General features: G+C 37.4%; 1 protein-coding gene across 7 annotated transcripts in view; it reads right to left on the minus strand.

Moving 5' to 3' along the window:
- The window catches only part of LOC104324310 (DExD/H-box helicase 60), a 46,168-nt gene that overhangs the window by 1,480 nt on the left and 26,179 nt on the right, over positions 1-18,509 (minus strand). For 4 of the 7 annotated variants that reach the window (XM_069786569.1, XM_009928429.2, XM_069786543.1 and 1 more), the window contains 11 exons: positions 17,526-17,684; positions 16,119-16,263; positions 14,351-14,503; positions 11,870-11,974; positions 10,365-10,565; positions 9,217-9,321; positions 7,696-7,834; positions 6,920-7,041; positions 4,767-4,914; positions 2,286-2,428; positions 1,148-1,299 (listed from right to left, as the gene is read on the minus strand). In XM_069786569.1, coding sequence (XP_069642670.1) covers positions 1,148-1,299; positions 2,286-2,428; positions 4,767-4,914; positions 6,920-7,041; positions 7,696-7,834; positions 9,217-9,321; positions 10,365-10,565; positions 11,870-11,974; positions 14,351-14,503; positions 16,119-16,263; positions 17,526-17,684 — 1,572 coding nt within the window. Of the gene's footprint in view, positions 1-1,147; positions 1,300-2,285; positions 2,429-3,896; positions 4,022-4,766; positions 4,915-6,919; positions 7,042-7,695; positions 7,835-9,216; positions 9,322-10,364; positions 10,566-11,869; positions 11,975-14,350; positions 14,504-16,118; positions 16,264-17,525; positions 17,685-18,509 lie in introns of those variants that run through there. The other 3 variants (XM_069786560.1, XM_069786576.1, XM_069786586.1) reach the window with 3 other exon arrangements.

Below are 18,509 nucleotides of genomic sequence, written 5' to 3' on the forward strand. Positions count from 1 at the left end.
GCTTCTGAGAAGAAACAGAAGGCTGATGCAGTTTGTAAGTTGCTTAGGAAGGTAAAAGTGTCAAAGATTGTTTGGAGCTCTGTCAAGCTTAAGAGCTTGACAGGCACTTCAGAAGTCGGGGTTTTTTATTTAATCAAGGTTTTTTCACAATGAAAAAGATCAGGGAAATTGCTTAAATGAGGAAGGCAAAGGCAGTAGTCTGGATGATGGTAACATAGTAGCAGAGGGATGTCAAAAGTTTGATCAAATAATAAAGACAGAAACAGATTAGAAGAGGAAATCATGATCAGTGTTAAAACATACAGGCAAGAGAGTGTAAAAGAAAAGATTAAAGCTCCAGTTTTGGAAAATGTAGAGCATAAAGTGCTCCAGGAGGAAAGAAGAGAGGAAGACTGCATCTACCATGGGCTTAAACATGAAAATATGATGAGATACAGCAGTGGTCAGCCAGCTTCAGCACAGAGTTTTTGGTGGGTGGTGGGTTTTTTTCCTTTAAAGAGAGATGATAGTATGATTGAATTAGCAGGACAAGTTGCTAAATGCTTAGGAAAGATTAGGAAAAGGGGAGGTATTGAAGCAATACTGATACAAATACTGAATTACTGGCAAATTTTGCTTTGCTATTGTGAAAGTCAGGTTTCTATGGTGACAGTCTAACTGCACCAGAAAAGAGTTTGTGTTTTGGATGCCTGTCTCTTAACATTGATCATGAATTCCTTCTTTAATCTGTTTCAGTCTTCAGTATTTGACCAAGCTTTTGACATCTCTCTGCTACTATCTTTTAGACTACTGCATTGGGCTTCCTCATCTCAGGGACTTCCCTGATTTTTTCATTGTGGAAAAACCTTGATTAAGTAAAAAAAAATTGTGAAGAGCCTGTCAAAATAACCTGTATCACTGAAGTCAAGACTTCCCATTTGTGGTAATGTTTTGAATACCTGGCTAATATTTAACAGCCATTGCCATTGGACTTTAATTTAGCGTATGTTTTATTCTCATTAAAACATTCAATTAATCTAATCATATTTAACAGCTAATCCATCCTGAAGTTCTGGAGTGCGAAGGCTTTAAAAACAAAAAGATGTACTTATGTACCATATTGTAAACAATGCTGCTGTTTAACCATATTAAAAATGGTAGTATGTACCAGTTATCAGTTGTCAATGCAATCAAGGAACCATGCTTATAGAAGTCCAGTGCATATGCATTGAGTGGCCTCCTCCTTCCTTGATTATCATATTTGTTCAAGTAAAGCAGGGGGCAGTTTGTGACATTAATTCCAAGGGAACGTAAGACAGCCTAAAAAAAAAAATACATATAATTATCTGTTGAATAACTACTGTGGTTTTGTTCGTATGCCTATTTTGTCAAACCTAAACTTTCAGACCCACAGCTGGAAAGTTCCACATTTCTAATCCTGCCCAACTCCAAAAAAAAATCTGCACAAGTACCTGTAGACTGTAGATACAGGAGAGAGTTTGTTAGTAAAGTGATTTATGCTGCCAGTGCAGCTCTGGGACGATTCTGAGTAAAGTTTGGCTAGGACACTGGATTTCTCTTGAGTTTTAGATGAGGATTTTTCCATATGCATATATCATGTATTCAGACTCTCTCACTGATGCTTTGAATCAACCTTAAGCATGGACCATTTTAAGGACAAAGATAAATTTCAAATCCCCAGTTATAGGAATTTAATTTTTTCTACGACAGAATTATGAGTCATGTGATAATTCCCTAATGCTACAAAGCCCATGTAGAAGACTGCAGGAAAATGCAAGCTGACAGTAAACATGTTGATGTATGTTACAATTAAGCTAATTCGTATGGTATCTAATGTAATCACTGAAATCCTACTTGAGAAGCAAATGATCAATGCAATAATGCATTCTTCTCCTAGGATCCTTGAGACTACTGTGTGATTGATTTTAAAAAAAAAAAAAGAAAAAGAAAACCTGATGTGGAGAAAACAAACTGGGGATATGGCTTGAATCTGAAATTTTAGAGTAATTTACTTGTCTTGGAGTCAAAAGGCAGAGAGGCGTTGCAAGAAAACAAACTACCAATTTTTTCCCTACATCCATCTATTCTGTGTTTCTTGCACTGTGATAATGTGGTGCTACTCAGTGCTGATTATTTTTTGTTGGGACACCTTTCAAATTGTTTCTCCTAAAGAGTGACACTTGAGCATAGTGCCATCATATTACACAGAGGCAAGAAGATTGTAAAAAAAAAAAATTTTTATTGAACTGTAATAAAATTCTGCCCTCCATGAAAAAATGACTTACTTTATTAATGACCTCCCCATGAAATAGGTCGTTATCAACCACTCCAGATAAACATGCAAAGGGTGAGATGGCAGATATACTTTTGGTGTTGTCCATCAGATAAGATGCTAGTTCAGAGCCATGCCAATTCTTAGATGTAAAATCTAGACAAGAAGTTTCAAATACAACATAAGCTATGCAGACACAAGCTCCCTTTCAGCAATCTGTTCTAAAGAAGAGAAATTTTCAGTTCAGTAGATAATGATAGGAAATAAGAGTTAATCTTCTAAACTTAAATCTTCCTTGATAGATGTTTCTTTTGTTTATAAGAACCTCTACGCAATTGATTATAGTATATAAGAAAAAGCTTCCTAGTGGTGAGAATAAGTACATCTCAATCCCCCCTTGCAACTTAAGCCTTTCTTCTTGACTCATCTGTAGCCACAATTGCTAACAGCATGAAGTTGTACCAAAACCAAAGGGAACGTTACTATCGGAAGACTCATTTTACCTCCATCTTTTATTCTGTCCTACGTTGAAGAAAACATTTTTTCAACCTCTATTCACAAGCCTTAATAGCTAGACATCTAATAATTTTTATTGCTATCCTCTGGACTCCCAGGCAACATTTTTCTTGAAGTGTGGAGGTCTAAAGAATGAATATTCTAACTGAGGCCCTGTTAGGGCTTACATATGTGAAGGTAGTCACATACAAGCACTCTGCTTTATGCAACCCAGTATGAATTCCTGTTTTTACAACAGCATGGCATTTCAGTTGGCTTATGGTCTGCCTGTAACTTCAATCACTGTCTGTAAAAGACCTGTCTAGTTATTTCTAAATATCTCTGTACTTTTGATTTTCCTTTTCTAAATAGAAAATTATTCTTTCTTTCCAAATTATCAATGATACTTTCAATCCTTACGCTGCAACCTTTTCTGCTTTGTGTTATGGTAAGTATGCTGTAGTTAACACTGTTTATGGCATTCATAAAAAAAATCTGAGCAGTTTGACATAGTGGGGTTTTTTGCAGCCTCGCCCCAAGTTATGGTAAGTAAGTACAAAAATCTCTGCCACCTCTTGAACTGCAGGTTCCTGCATTTCTTTTTCTGTAAATCTAAAGGAAAATGTTTCTTTCAAAGTAAAACACCTTCAGCAAAATGAGGAGAATGCAACCATATAACACCTTCCATTTAAACAAGAAACTTTACCATTCAAGTAGAATAGGAAATTCAATTTCCACAGCACACATCCTGAGTAAAATTAGCATTAGTAACACTAATATATATAAAGGAATATATATCCTGAAAATGCAAGACAGCCCATGCTTTCCTCTTCTCATTTGGAATTCCATTGTTCTGTGATTTACAGCTCTTCATTTCCTACATTTTTTAGGTAACATCAAGGTGTGGAGTCCCTCCATTGTTAAAATAAGCAATCTTAAATTGAATATGAAAAAATAGGATTTCATTATGGTGTTGCTAATGTTATACCATTATGCAGCACTTTCCAGTGCTCTGTACTAGAAATGGAAAACTGCTATTTACCATCTCAAGCCATATGTAGTATTCAGTCTTGTTTTGCATTCACCTTATCCGTTTATCTCCCCCAGTTGACATCCACTTTATACAGAACTTTCTATGATCCAGCTGTCACCATACTTGAAACTCAAAGTAGATGATAAGATATGGTAGCTTGTAAGGTGAACTGGGCTGGTTTTGGTTTTGGTTTCATTTGTACACAGAGACTAAAAATATCACTGTACCAGTGAAGGAAAAAAGGATGAATAAATACAGTTATCTGCTATAATTAAACTGCTTCCTTACTGCAAAAATAGTATTTTTGAAGGCATGTTATTTTTAGAGGAGCTAGGCAATGGCATAGTGGTATATTATATTGCTTTTATATCTCTCTTCAGGGAAGTAATATGAGATTATGTGGTAGTTAAATATTTTTCATCCAATGGCAATCATATTGCTTGGTAATTTTATAGTCATACCTTTTCATATTGCTTTGGTTATTGGACATCATTTATTGGCATAAGTAACTTAGTTGGTTTAACAAATAGTGCAAAGTTCTTTAATTGTTACTTCAATCTTAAGGCTGTTCAGATATTGAAAATCTAACCTTTGTAAGACTCTGAAGCGATTCAAGTATCAGGCATTTGAGGATCTGCAAATGCATTGATGATTAGATAAAAAGGCTTTTATTCAATAATTACACTTAATATTTTTTCCTTTTATAAAAAAGTCCCTTTTATTTTTATTTCCTCTACAAAATAATAAAAGAATAGCAACTAAAATGATCCTTTTCCTGTACGAAACTTCTACCATATACAATATAATCCATAATGCTTGTAGAACAAAAGTGAAATAGAAATTGTATCTCTCTATTAGTATGTCTGAAGTCACCATTTTTTTCTTTACAAAATAAGAATTAACCTAGATTTCCCAATACAATCAATTTCACAAATTATGAATATGCATTAATTTCTTACTTCCTACCTGTCTTTGACAGTGGAAGTCTGTATTCTTGTTCCATATCTGCCAGTTTGGCAGTTGTCAGAAGAAAATGAGCAAAATTTTCCTCTACTTTGGTGTTGTACTCATTTACAGCATCTGCAAAGTCTTCTGGCAGATCTTCTAGAAAGACCTGAAATAACATGCAGTTTATTGCTTAATTCAGGTAATTTCTCCAAAACTGTCAGTTCGACATTGGTGCATGCATAAAGTATTATACACACACAGCGTATTAGTAGAAAGAAGGAAAGAGTACAGCTCCAAACTTGTCAGACTGCCTGACGATCTAGAATTAAAGGATTTTAAAGATGAACATGAATTTCATGCAGAAAAAGACATGGAAGATAAAGAGTAAGTATAAAATTCCTAGATTTTTATTCACAGAGTACTTGGCAAACAGCTTTATTAAAGATAAAGCTAAAAAGGGACTTCTGAAGGACTGCCTTTCCTAGATCATGTTTTGCATATCTGGTGTTCAACAGGTTCCCTACCAACATGACAGACTGGTGCTTTGCTGCCATTAGCCACAGCAGTCCTGTAATTCCTCCTACATGACTAGCCATTCTTCAGAAATAAGTAACATTTTTCGTCTTGGAATGCTTGCTGGAAACTGGCCACATACACATCTTCATCTGGAAGAAGTTTCCTTTGTTGTTCCGGCCATAGCTGCATCCTCCAAAATTTTAAGGCTTTGCATAGAAGAGCCAACAAGAGCACATTATAAATGTTTCACTTTCTGCCTGTATCCATGGTGGGTTAACTTTGCGCGTTACTAATGTTAATGCTCATCCTGCTAATATTGTCCCATTTTTGGAAAAAGCCCTAGGCCTACAGTGTCATGTGCCACAGAGCATGCTGGTGTCTTTCTGGGTCATTGGTATGTGCCACAAAAAGCTACAGCTCCTTAGAAGGGAACAAAATTCTAGCAGAGTGAGGAGAAGTAAATTGCCATTTGGGAAAGAGATACTTGAGTACTATTGTATAAAGAAATGCTGTGTCATTTATACTTTCACATTTTGCAATATCATGACAGTAACTGTATAATCATCTGCCATCACTAAAACATACTTGAATAATCTGGTACTTTTCACTTAACCTGACACTCTAAATCAAGGCTTCTTTATTTTAATCCAGTAAGTACTTTTCATTATTCTAGCTACTTGTATTGCGTGTGGGTGGCAGGGTATTGTGGGGAGGGATGGGCTGGGTGCAGTCCAGGGCTGGCTGCTGTGAGAAGAGGCCAAGGGCTGCCCTGTGACAGACACAACCAGCTCCAATGGCCCCACCACATGACAGAGCTGAGCCCATCAGGCACAGGTGCAGCACCTCTGGGAAAACTTATTTAAGAAAGGGCAAAAATGTCATACAGGCAGAGTGAGAAGCAGCAGTGCTAACGCCGAGATCAGAGAAGGAGGGGGAGGAGATGCTCCAGGTGGTGAAGCAGAGATTCCCCTGCAGCCATCTCAGTGGAGAGGACCATGCCAGAGCAGATATCCACACTGCAGCCTGTGAAGGGCCCCACACCAGAGCAGCTGGATGTTTCCTCAAAGAACTACAGCCCATGGAGAGGCCACACTGGAGCATGTTTATTCTGAAGCACTGCAGCCCACAGAGAGGACTCACACTGGAGCAGGGGTGACATGTAAGGGGGAAGGAGCAGCAGAAAGAGCTGTTAAGAGCTGCCCACAACAGCTTATTTCACATTTTCCATCAGCCCTGCACCACTTGGGGCCGGGGGGGAGGAGGTAAAGGAGTCAGGAATCAAGGAATAAAGTTGAGCATGGGGAAGGCAAGAAGAAGGGGAAAGTGGTGTTGAAATTTTTACTTTTTGTTTCTCACTACCAAAATCTATTTTAATTGGCACCAAATTAATTCAATTTTCCACAAGTTGAGGCTGTTTTGCCCATGATCATAACTGGTAAGCAATCTCCCTGTTTTTGTCTTGACCCACGAGCTTTTCCATCCTATTTCCTCCCCATCCTATTGAGATGGAGGAGTAAGAGAGCAGCTGGGTGGGCAGCCACCTGCTGGCCCACCAGGCTACTGTACATCCATAATGACACTAGTCTAACTGAGAAAAGGAAACAAGTTCATTGAAGTGGTACACAATGTAAGTTAAAGACCAATGATTTCTCTACCTTTGACTGGCAAAATGTGCATTTGTATTTCATTGAGCAGGCTGGAAGATATTTTCTCCCAAATAGGTTTGCTAGAATAAGCACTAGCTTTTCCAGGACATCGTCTGAAAAAACAGTTGAGCCTATGTCAAAACAGAAAGTACTAGGGTTAAACATGATAATGTAAAAAAAAAAAAATAAAAATTATTAAAACAAACAACTCCTACTCAGGAATTTCCTTCCCAGCTGCCGTTATCATGACAGAGGTTATGCAAAACTACGTTGGATAAAGATCAACTCATTACATACAAAAACCTCCAGTAGATAATTAAGCAACTAATAACATGTACAAATGAATATTGTATTCTTATATGTTCACATACTGTAGCATATCTCAGTGCACAGAATGGATTTGACTCATGTAATGAGACATTAGTAGTATATAACTTTTAAAAATTTGTTAATATTCAGAGTAGATTTGCTACATGTAATTCAAATCTTGCTCTGGAGTCAGAATTATTATTTTATCTATGTAGAGCATTCTTCTTTACCTCTTCAGTGTTTCACAAACAGTAAATTCAGGTTCGTGATACCAACATTGCAATGTGTGCCTTGGCTTTCTCAGACAGAAATATAAGCATATGCAGACTGTGTAGAGGCAGAGGCCAAGGATATGAGGATGAAGGCTAGGTAAGCAAAAGCTGGCAGGAGCAAGAAGGCACCTAGAAAGTTTCAGAACCATTGGGGTTACAGAGCTTGCCATACACTGCAATTAAGATGCATGGAATATTATTTACCTTTAATTGGCTGGCACAATTTGTGGAATAAACCTTTCACAAGAAAGCTTACGAAAACAAAATTTGAAGGTTCGTAATAGTACAAGTGTGTCACAAGTCCAGCAAAGCCTATGGGGTTACCTTCTTGATCCAAGTAGCCCTATTTAATTTAAAAGCAAAAAAAGCTTAGTTGTAAAAGATGAACTTGGATATAACAAAAATATAAAATGGTGGCATACAGAACAGTCCTTCAACCTAATGCATAGGTACCTATTGAGGCCATTCAATTTCCACTGAAAGGCAAAAATTTGTCCTTACTGAAAAACAAGTCACCAACTATTTGAGTGTTTCCATGGGAGATCTTCATTACCCTGTGCAAAGCATAGTTCTTGATTTCACAGTTTTAGAATGGATTTAGATCATGTTGCAAATGAAAAGTGCAGACAATCACCAAAGTAAGATTTGATGCAACTTTCATTAAAAAAACCTATGAACCCAAATGTTTGATGGGATAAAAGCACAGCAAGCAGTGATCTGTCAAATAAGTTGCTGCAAGATATTTGGGTGCTAGAAGCTTATATGGTTTCAAAAAAACAACAGGATAAGCTCACAGAATAAAACTCCATTAAAGGCCATAAATTATAGGACACCTCTCCTGTCAGAGATCACTCTGCATCACGCCCTGGGAGAAAGTAGGGAGTACCCAGAGAATCATCATTTTATGGTTGCCCTTTTTTTTCTTTATACAGTTCCCTGGGATAGTTATTGGAGACAGGATGCTAGGTATGTGGGCCAGGTTTTGTCCAGTTCTTATGCTAACTGTAACTTTTTGGAAACATTACTAATCTTTCTTGTACACTGATCAGACTCTTCTCTTCAATAGGAGTATCAGATTCTTGGTCTCACACACAAGGGACACTCAGCAGAGGAGGCAGAAATGTTGGTTTGGGCTTCTACTGGGAGCAGGACTGGGAAACCTGGGCATAGATGATTTGTTAATGTAATCATATTATTGGTGCCTCTTACTGCCTGTAGTCCTGAGCTGTAAGTCAAAATGGAGTCATGCATAAAAAATTTCCAAAATGGTATCCACCAAATTGAAACTATTACTATGGAGTGATACACCACTAATTTTCAGTCTTCTCTAAGACCTACTCCCTAAATTTTTGTTAGAGATATAATTTCTCCCAGCATTTTGGAAATCATGTCATCCTTAGTATGTTTTAAACCCCTATCATTTCACATGCATGTATCTTCATATACAATATAAATGCACAACTCTTACTTTTATATGATTGTAATCATATAGACCATACCATAAGATTTTTGCTATTGAATTTATTCCATAACAAAAGTAGATCAGAATTAACCTCAAACTTAAAGCACTCTATTTTTATCTGTTTCCTTAAATTTCTAACAGAAAGAAATAGCCCATTGTTATGCAATATTTTATATATTCTTTAAATGAAAGCACACTAACACAAACAAATGAGAATCTGTAGATTTAAGAACTACCCTTTATAAGAATGAATTAAAACCTACCTCTTTGATAAGAAATTGCAAGGAAAACATAAAATAAATTTTTAATATTTCAGCATTTCTTTCTTTTCTGAACGACATCAGTGAGTGCTTCAGCACTGACAGTGCCTGGTCAAACAAATGGGAGGGGGGGAAGAAGAAGAAATTAGAAATCCAAGGGAATGATGATATTGTAACAAGCAAAGAAATTTAATACCCAGCTTTTATGCTTTGTTTCATCAATTGGTTTTCAGGGTTAAAATGCTGGGTGCGGCTTATGTTGTATTTTTATGTAAATTGAATGCCTAACTCCTGGAAATGCTTGTGAAAAAATCTATCCTCTGTCTGTCAGATGTGCGCTCATTTTCTAAATTTATGCTGAGGTTTGTAAAGTTAATTACATAAAATTCATATAGAGAACTAAAAGACAAGGATTTAAATATAATTAAAACCAGGAATTTTTGAAATTACTCCTTACACTTTAATACCATTCTAATATCTAACACAGAAGTTTACCAATTTACTTTATCTTAAGAAGACTTAAGTCTGAATTCATTCAGTGAGTCCTTGAAAATAATGTCTCTATGCTGAAGTAGATGTAAAAAACAGATCATCTGGAAGTAAGAGTTCCTTAATAATTACGAGAGGAGATCTCTGACCAATTTGTAATCATAGTCATGGGTTTTTTACTTAAATCACTGCATTAAATAGCAAGAATAAGAATTCTTTGATTCCAGAGAGTTAGTATGCGGATTTAAACAAGCGAATAATATATAGAATTTTCTCATTGTTTCAACTGAAATAGCATTTCATAGTTCCCCTCTTCCCTATGGAAATGTATGTTCACATCTTTTCCTTAAATAAGGCTGAAATTTTAAATATTGGAAGACTTTCTCATTCTCCAAGTTAATGCAAATATTGCATAGAACAAGAGTCAGTAAAAATACCTTCCTGACTAGCACTCTTTCTGATGATAATATTTATTGCAAAGAATAAATGCATGAAAATTGACAGTAAAATACTGTGGAGAAGATGGCATGGGTACTAGAAGCAGTATAGCAGAGTATGCAACTTCATTTGGAGGCAGATTGCTTACTTATGAAGTGCATAACTTTCTGCTCATGTTAAGGAGACATTATAATTTAATTGCTGTTAAGAAAAAAATACTAAACCTTTGCTCTGGCATCTGCTTTGTCATCAGCCTTTGCAGCCAACAGCATGAGCCTCAATATTAAGGAAACAGTCAGAGGAAACTGGCCTTTCAACTGAGGTACATTGGATTTGATAAGTCTTTCAACTTTGGGCAGTGGGATATCATAGAAGAACACATTTCCAATCATATCTTGTCCCCGTCTTCCAGCACGTCCTGACATCTAAGAATAAAATATTTAATAATTACATCATTAAAATAACAACATTATTAATTCTTAAATAAAATATACCTAAGTTGTATATACTGGTACCATCTATACAGTCTTAATAAAGCACTTTTATGAAAAATTATCAAAATAATGTGTGCAAAATATGTTGTACCTCAAATACAGCTGGTTTAAAAATGTGGTGGGTTTATTTACTTTTTTAAAGATGAACTTCCAAATTTCATAGAACACCTAAACACTGGCCAGGATACTTACATTCTCTCACATGTCTTTTTAACATTTTATTTCTTCAAGGTAAGTTTTAACTTAGTTTACCTATACACCAACTTTGTTGTCAAGTTACATTTAGCTCTGAATTATTTGTGGGTACATTTGGGGCAGAGGTAGTCTCAGTATGAAGAAAGAGCAGAGAATATGAATAAGGAGTAGAGAGAAGCTTCCTAAGGGTATATTCCCTTGCTTGGATCACCTGTTCTTGGTCAGGTCCATTGTGACGACTTGCCCCTTGTACCAGATAACATGACAAAGCTGGAGTCATATCATTTATGTGCAGCAGAAGGGAGATGCACGTAGGTCCGGCTGCTGCACAGATCCACTCACACTCTGACTCTGATTGCTACCTGCCAGGTGATGCCATCAGCTGTATCTGGCTTACATGGCCTCCTGAACCAGGGACAAACTGGCAGTACTTCATGAAAATACAGGTTTGAAAAGCAGCACAAGAGCAGGAAACAGGGGCTAATGAAGAGCTTAGAGTCTCTCAGCCCACCCAGTAAGTTGTGCCATGATGGAAGACATTCTGCTTTATTGCATTTGTAACCTCTTCTACACACTACTGTGTTGCATTCTGTGGAGTGCCACTTCCAAGATGGAAGGAACTCAAATGTCCCTATTAATCCAGTCAGCAATCTTTCTTGTCCTCATTACATACCCACTGTATGCTCTTATAGCATATTTTTCACACATTTGTAAAACCCTGGCTAGAACAACACAGCCTTTTTCTTTCCAGCTCCCATAACTGAAAGCCAAATCTATGCCTTTAATTCACTGAGCAATTGTAATGCTTTCATTGCTGAAATAGGTCTTTTGACTACATACATTATTTGTGGGTTGGCAGTTCTGAAACATTAGTAAAATCACCTTAGCTAAAACTATTATTGTCACCAAAATGAACAGCTAAAACTCAGAACATACCCAGAAGTATATGTAAAAGAAAAGACATTTTTTCTGAATTTGTGTGTGATGACAGCTACATGTGTGCTGTTCTTGTAATAAAAAGTAGGTGTTCTATTTCATACCTGTCTGTAATTTAGGGCATCTAAAAACACAGAATCTTCAGCAAAGACAACAGATTTGCACGGCATGTTGATTCCTAGAGCAAGTGTTGAAGTAGCTGTGACTACCTATAAAATATCAAACATGAGTATATCTATTAGAAATGGTAATATCCAATTTAAAAAAGACACCTGTAAAATCCAACTTAAATCAACAGGAATTTTACTATCATTTTTCATATAGCTAAACTTTAATCTGATGAATTTAACAGTGCTATGAACATACATGAATTCCACTCTATTGTAGTTCGTATAGCCATTACATATGTGTATTAAACTTTGTATCCTGAAAGTTTATACCACATCTTTTATGGAACACAATTGAAATAATACTGAAATTGAACACAAATTGAAATATTCTGTGAAGACAGTACAAAATATCATAATCCTATAGAGTTCATGTAACTAATGCTGTGGTAAAAGACAATGCAAATGTTTCTATAAATACATTAGTAACAAAAGGAAGGCTAAGGAGACTCTCCATCCTCTATTGGATAAGGAGGGAAACATAGTGACAAAGGATGAGGAAAAGGCTGAGGTACTTAATGCCTTCTTTGCCTCAGTCTTTAACAGTAAGACCAGTTGTTCTCGGGGTACCCAGCTCCCTGAGCTGGAAGATGGGGAGCAGAATGAAGCCCCCATAATCCAAGGGGAAATTGTTAGTGACCTGCTACACCACGTAGATACACAGAATTCTATGGGGCCAGATGGGATCCACCCAAGGGTACTGAGGGAGCTGGCAGAAGTGCTCACCCAAGCCACTTTCCATCATTTATCAGCAGTCCTGCCTAACCAGGGAGGTACCAGTTAACCAGAGGTTAGCAAATGTGACGCCCATCTACAGGAAGGGCCAGAAGGAGGATCTGTGGAACTACAGGCCTGTCAGTCTGACCTTGGTGCCAGGGAAGGTTATGGAGATCACCCTGAGTGCCACTACGCAGCATGTACAGGACAACCAGGTGATCAGGCCCAGCCAGCATGAGTTTATGAAAGGCAGGTCCTGCTTGACTAACCTGATCTCCTTCTATGACAAGGTGATCTGCTTAGTGGATGAGGGAAAGGCTGTGGTTGTTGTCTACTAGACTTTACTAAAGTCTTTGACACTGTCTCCCACAGTATTCTCCTGGAGAAACTGGCTGCTCATGGCTTGGACAGGAGTACTCTTTGCTGGGTAAAACACTGGCTGAATGGCCAGGCCCAAAGAGTGGTGGTGAATGGAGTTAAATCCAGTTGGTGGCTGGTCAGAAGTGGTGTTCCCCAGGGCTCAGTATTGGGGCCAGTTCTGTTTAATATCTTTATCAATGATCTGGATGAGGGGATCGAGTGCACACTCAGTAAGTTTGCAGATGATACCAAGCTGGGTGGGATTATTGATCTGCTTGAGGGTAGGAAGACTCTACAGAGGGATCAGAACAAGCTGGATCGATAGGCCGAGGCCAACTGTATGAGGTTCAACAAGACCAAGTGCCAGGTCCTGCACTTGGGTCACAACAACCCCATGCAATGCTACAGGCTTGGGGAAGAGTGGCTGGAAAGCTGCCCGGCAGAAAAGGACTTTGGGGTATTGATCAACAGCTGTCTGAATATGAGCTAGCAGTGTGCCCAGGTAGCCAAGAAGGCCAATAGCATCCTGGCTTGTATCAGAAATAGTGTGGCCAGCAGAAGCGATTGTCCCCCTGTACTAGGCACTGGTGAGGCCGCACCTTGAGTACTGTGTTCAGTTTTGGGCCCCTCACTACAAGAAAGACATTGAGGTGTTGGAGCTTGTCCAAAGAAAGGCAATGAAGCTGGTGAAGGGTCTAGAGCTCAAGTCCTGTGAGGAATGGGTGAGGAAACTGGGGTTGTTTAGTCTGGAGAAAAGGAGGCTGAGGGGAGACCTTATTGTTCTCTACAACTACCTGGAAGGAGGTTGTAGCGAGGTGGGTGTCGGTCTCTTCTCCCAGGTAACAAGCGATAGACTAAGAGGAAATGGCCTGAAGTTGCACTAGGGGAGGTTTAGATTGGATATTAGGAAAAATTTCTTCACCAAAAGGGTTGTCAAGCATTGGAACAGGCTGCCCAGGGGAGTGGTTTAGTCATCATCCCTGGAGGTATTTAAAAGACATGTAGACATGGCACTTAGGGACATGGTTTAGTGGTGGACTTGGTAGTGTTAGGTTAATGGTTGGACTCAATTATCTTAACAGTCTTTTCCAACCTAAATAACTCTGTGATATGCTAATCTGAAGGATAGAATATCTTAGTTAGAGATAAAGTTCTACAGCTATCAGTTCACTTAGTTTATTTTATTTGTTTGGAAATGTTCACGGCAACATTTTTTAAATGAGCACGGCAAAGTCAATGCAATATATTTTACCACTGGTGAAAGGTACACTATATTTTTTTAATTAAATATATGGAGAAACTAAAATTAAAAAAAAAAAGAACCGATCCCAATTTACCAACCTTGATATATCCCAGCCTGAAAAGCATCTCCACTACTTGTCTTTCCTTCGTGGCCATAGATCCATGATGATACCCAATACCCCTCAGTGCCATCATTTTCTGCAGATAACCTCTTCTCTCAAACCTAAGTCGATGAAAAATCTTCCTCAAAGTCTACAAATAAAAAGAAATGTTAAATATTAACCACAACCAGGTGTTGTTAATGAAAAAAAAGTGTTCTCTGATAAAGTTCCAAGCACTACAGAGAAATATAGCTATTTATGATCTTCAGTGAACCTGAAGCCCGATGTATATATATAATTGGATGTGTACCATCAGTATCTTCATTATGAGGACAAATCTAGGCTCTTCAGTACAATTCTATATACTATCAGATTTTTTCACGTTTGCAATAAATGCCGTTACAACAGTCCCAATTGTCATACCATGCAGCTAGATGCAACCAGACATGGCAAGCTTGCATGTTCATGACTTTCCTACTCGAAGCATGGCCTCATGGCCATGTACTGCATACCACTATCACAGAACAAATTCCTAAGTAGCTACATAAAGCTGATACTCCTGTCTTTTGCTCCTGTCTGTTGTCCCTGCTTGGTACCCCCATCTCGTCTCACAACACAGTTAGGAGCTTCCTTTTCCCAAACTCAGAAATAGCACTGAATTAAGCTTTTTCAGTATTTTCTGAACTTCACTCTACAGCTAAGTGCCATCTATTCCAAAGTACAAGCTACTTCTTCACTTCCTTTACCCATGTGCATCTGTGGGAAGCAGTGTTCCCTCCATGCTAGCTGACAGCAGTCCAAAAATGCCATCGGGATCCCAAGTTTCCAGGATAAGGAATCATGAGAATTTTCAAGTTTGGTCCCAACACACAGAGTTTTCCTCTGTTTCAAGACATATCGCAATAAGCAGAAAGCATTATCAAGACACTTCATCAAAATTTTGAGCACCTTTTCTCTGAATTAAGAGCTTTATATCACAATTACTTTTTTTTTTAAATAAAAAAAAAAAACCAGCCATGAAAGACAGCTATATGAACCACAGTCATGTTTCAGGAAGTTTAGACCAGAAGGGATCTCCTGAATCAAGGCCCAGTCACGCACTACTGCTGGAAACCACATCACGTAAATCTCCTTCATAAATTATTCCTGAGTTATTTGTATACAAATATATACATTAATATTTCTGATGGACATCTGCAGATTTTCAGTGCTTTTCTCACGTTTTCTTTCCTCAGGGGACATAAACACATTGAAGAGCATGGAAAATTTTGCTTAATGGGGACTAGAACTTTTAGACCCTAAAATAATTTATTATTTAATATTTTTATAAGATATGAAGGGCTTAAATATGTTCTGATAAGTACACAAAGGTGCCATGTAGCCTATGCTGATGACTCAGTCAGAAAAATAGGAGTCTGAGATGTGAATCAACAAGTAACAGAAGTGCATTCCTGATAGTTCATGGAAACAAATTAATTGTAGTATACATCCCAGGACTCCTATCACAAGGACAAGTCAACATCTTTTTATTCGTCAGAATGAAAGTTGTCCATATATCTTAAAAATAAAGTTATCTAAGATTGATACCTGGAATCAAATTTAAATGGAAATATTCAGAATGGTTTATGAAGTCAATGCGTACTGTTATAAAGTACAACTGCATCACACATTATAAGCATTTTATGTATTTATGCACAAATTCATGCACTTTAGACATGCATTTAGACAAAACAAAATCATGTTATAATTATCAGTGAGTTACTCACATCTTCATCCACTGCTTTAGGATCAGCATAAGTACACACAGAAGGGATAGCAGTTAGCCTTTTAAGTCGTTTTTCTAACTGTTTTTTTTTAGTCAAAAGAAGCGCCATGTTTTCCATTTTACTGGAGCTCAACTTTCTGGTATCCCTGTATACAATATACAATTAAAAATATTATTTCTGTAATTAACAGAATTTCTCAATTTTAAAATATTCTGTGCCTACTGAAAGATGAAGACTCATTCCCTTTTAAACTGCAGGCTCAAACATGTAGGTAGAGCTGTTAGTGTAAATTTACTGATAATGCTAACAGCTTCATTTTATCATGGCTTGTATGCAAAACAGCAAGCAATTCTGGGTGAACTAGAGAGGAGGAATTATGGTGATATACAAAAAATGAAGGAAGATGAAAACAGCAACTGTACGTACCTCACTTAGCAAATTAGTAAGCTAACAAGATTGCACAGTAGAAGAATTAAACATGAAAGAGAAATGTGATGGATTTACTGCTAATAATGACATGGACTATAAGGATTTAGGACAGGATTTGAAGAAGAGAGGGGAGAGAAAACTATTTAGAGACAGATATTCAAGCTACTTTAATGTCTAAATACATGTCTAAATTCCTACTGGATTTTCAAGTTCTCACTTACTACTATTAAAGTCAGCTAAGTTCATTCTTTCATGATATTATGTCCAAAGAATGCACTGTAAATTGCCATGATTAGGACAAACCATGATGCTTTATGTTCCTGACAATCCTGATACCTACCACCATATTTCATTGCAAATGCCTTTATAAAAATCCATACTCTATGATCACAAAATCACGAAAATTCAAGGTTAAGGAGGAAAAAAATACAGTACAATCAAGCAAAAGGCTGACAAATATTCAAAGAACATCTCACCAGTAAGGTGAGCCCGAACTTCAGAGATCCACCACTGTAACCAGCCATGGTGTGGCTAAACTATGAAAATATGCTCCCACCGTAGCTGACCCAGCACTAGGGTCAGATGCTACAGAGTTGCATGACAAAAGTTACTGTCTGGAGAAAGAGCGATTCTGATATCTTGATATCTCAGTAGTGGATTACTGCATATTGACCAACCTCATTTACTCAGGTCTCTCTCTTTGATTCTTATGTTGTAGTTCCAGCACCTTACACAATGTCAGCAACATTGGTATCTTCCTGCTACCTGACTATACACTAGGTACTGCTGATTGATACCTGCCATACAGTCGCTCCTACTGTGTGAGTTGCTAGAGCACAAAGAGGAGCAGAGACTACCATTACTGCAAGCTGGATGAATGCGCTGCTGAAAGGTACATTCCCCAGAAAGAAGTTATCACAAAATTACGCTCTATCATAATATGTAAGCTTTTTAATAACATATAGTTATAGTACTTACTGAGGGTTGAATTTTATTAACATTTTTTTCACTTTTCTTAGTTCATCACTTAAACGTTCTTTTTCCCTCTCGGTATTAGGGTATTGTTCACTTTTTTGTTTTTTCAGCAAATTGACGAATACGTTCTTGGCTGCACGTTCCACTGAATCCACATTAAATCTTGAAGTAAATAATATAAAATATACATCAGTTAGGTGAACTCTAATAGAGTTTTTATTTATATGTAATGCTGTTACAATAATATTCAGTGAGCCTTATCATCTGACAATAGTTAGAATCTAACCATTAGAAGCGTATTCCTATTCCATCTCCAAATCATAGCCCATATTCACTTTCAAACTGCTATTATTCCAAAACCGAGTGGTAAAATTTAAAATGGTTCTACCAATAAATTATCTGTAGAAAGTATGCTCAACTCTACCTTTTCCTAAGCTGGACACTTGGACATACAGATAAAGCAAACTGTAGCTTAAGTAATTTTAATTCTTCTCAACTACCCAGTTGAGACCGAGTGCCTGTCTTTCTTGGTCTTCTACATAGCTGTTCCTCCTCATAGCTTTTTCAGTATTGAACTGTTTAGAGTTTAACTAGGATGAAGACTTGTCCAGCTTCACTCTCAAAAAGTATTTTTTTATTCTTGTTGCAGTAGGCAAATCCTGTTAACTAACACCATACAAGGTGTTGGCAACACATGAGGTGAGGTTGCATCCTAGTCCACTAGAATATTCACAAGTCATTCAAGTCTGGCAGTCACCAAGAATGGGAGCAAAAATTGAAGGACTTTATCCTTTTATCCTGAAAGACCAAATACAGATTTTAAGGCTAGGAGGTAACCTCTCCTTAACTTAAGCTTTTCACATCTTCACGGTGGCAGAGCTCAGTAACAGTCATTTGCCATTTACTCTTTTTCTTCCCTTTGAAGCTCAGACTGAATGATCTAATTTCTCTCTACCATTGAGTTTATTCAGCCATAGGGAGTACTAA

Source organism: Haliaeetus albicilla, chromosome 1 (assembly GCF_947461875.1).
Source record: "Haliaeetus albicilla chromosome 1, bHalAlb1.1, whole genome shotgun sequence".
NCBI lineage: Eukaryota > Metazoa > Chordata > Aves > Accipitriformes > Accipitridae > Haliaeetus > Haliaeetus albicilla.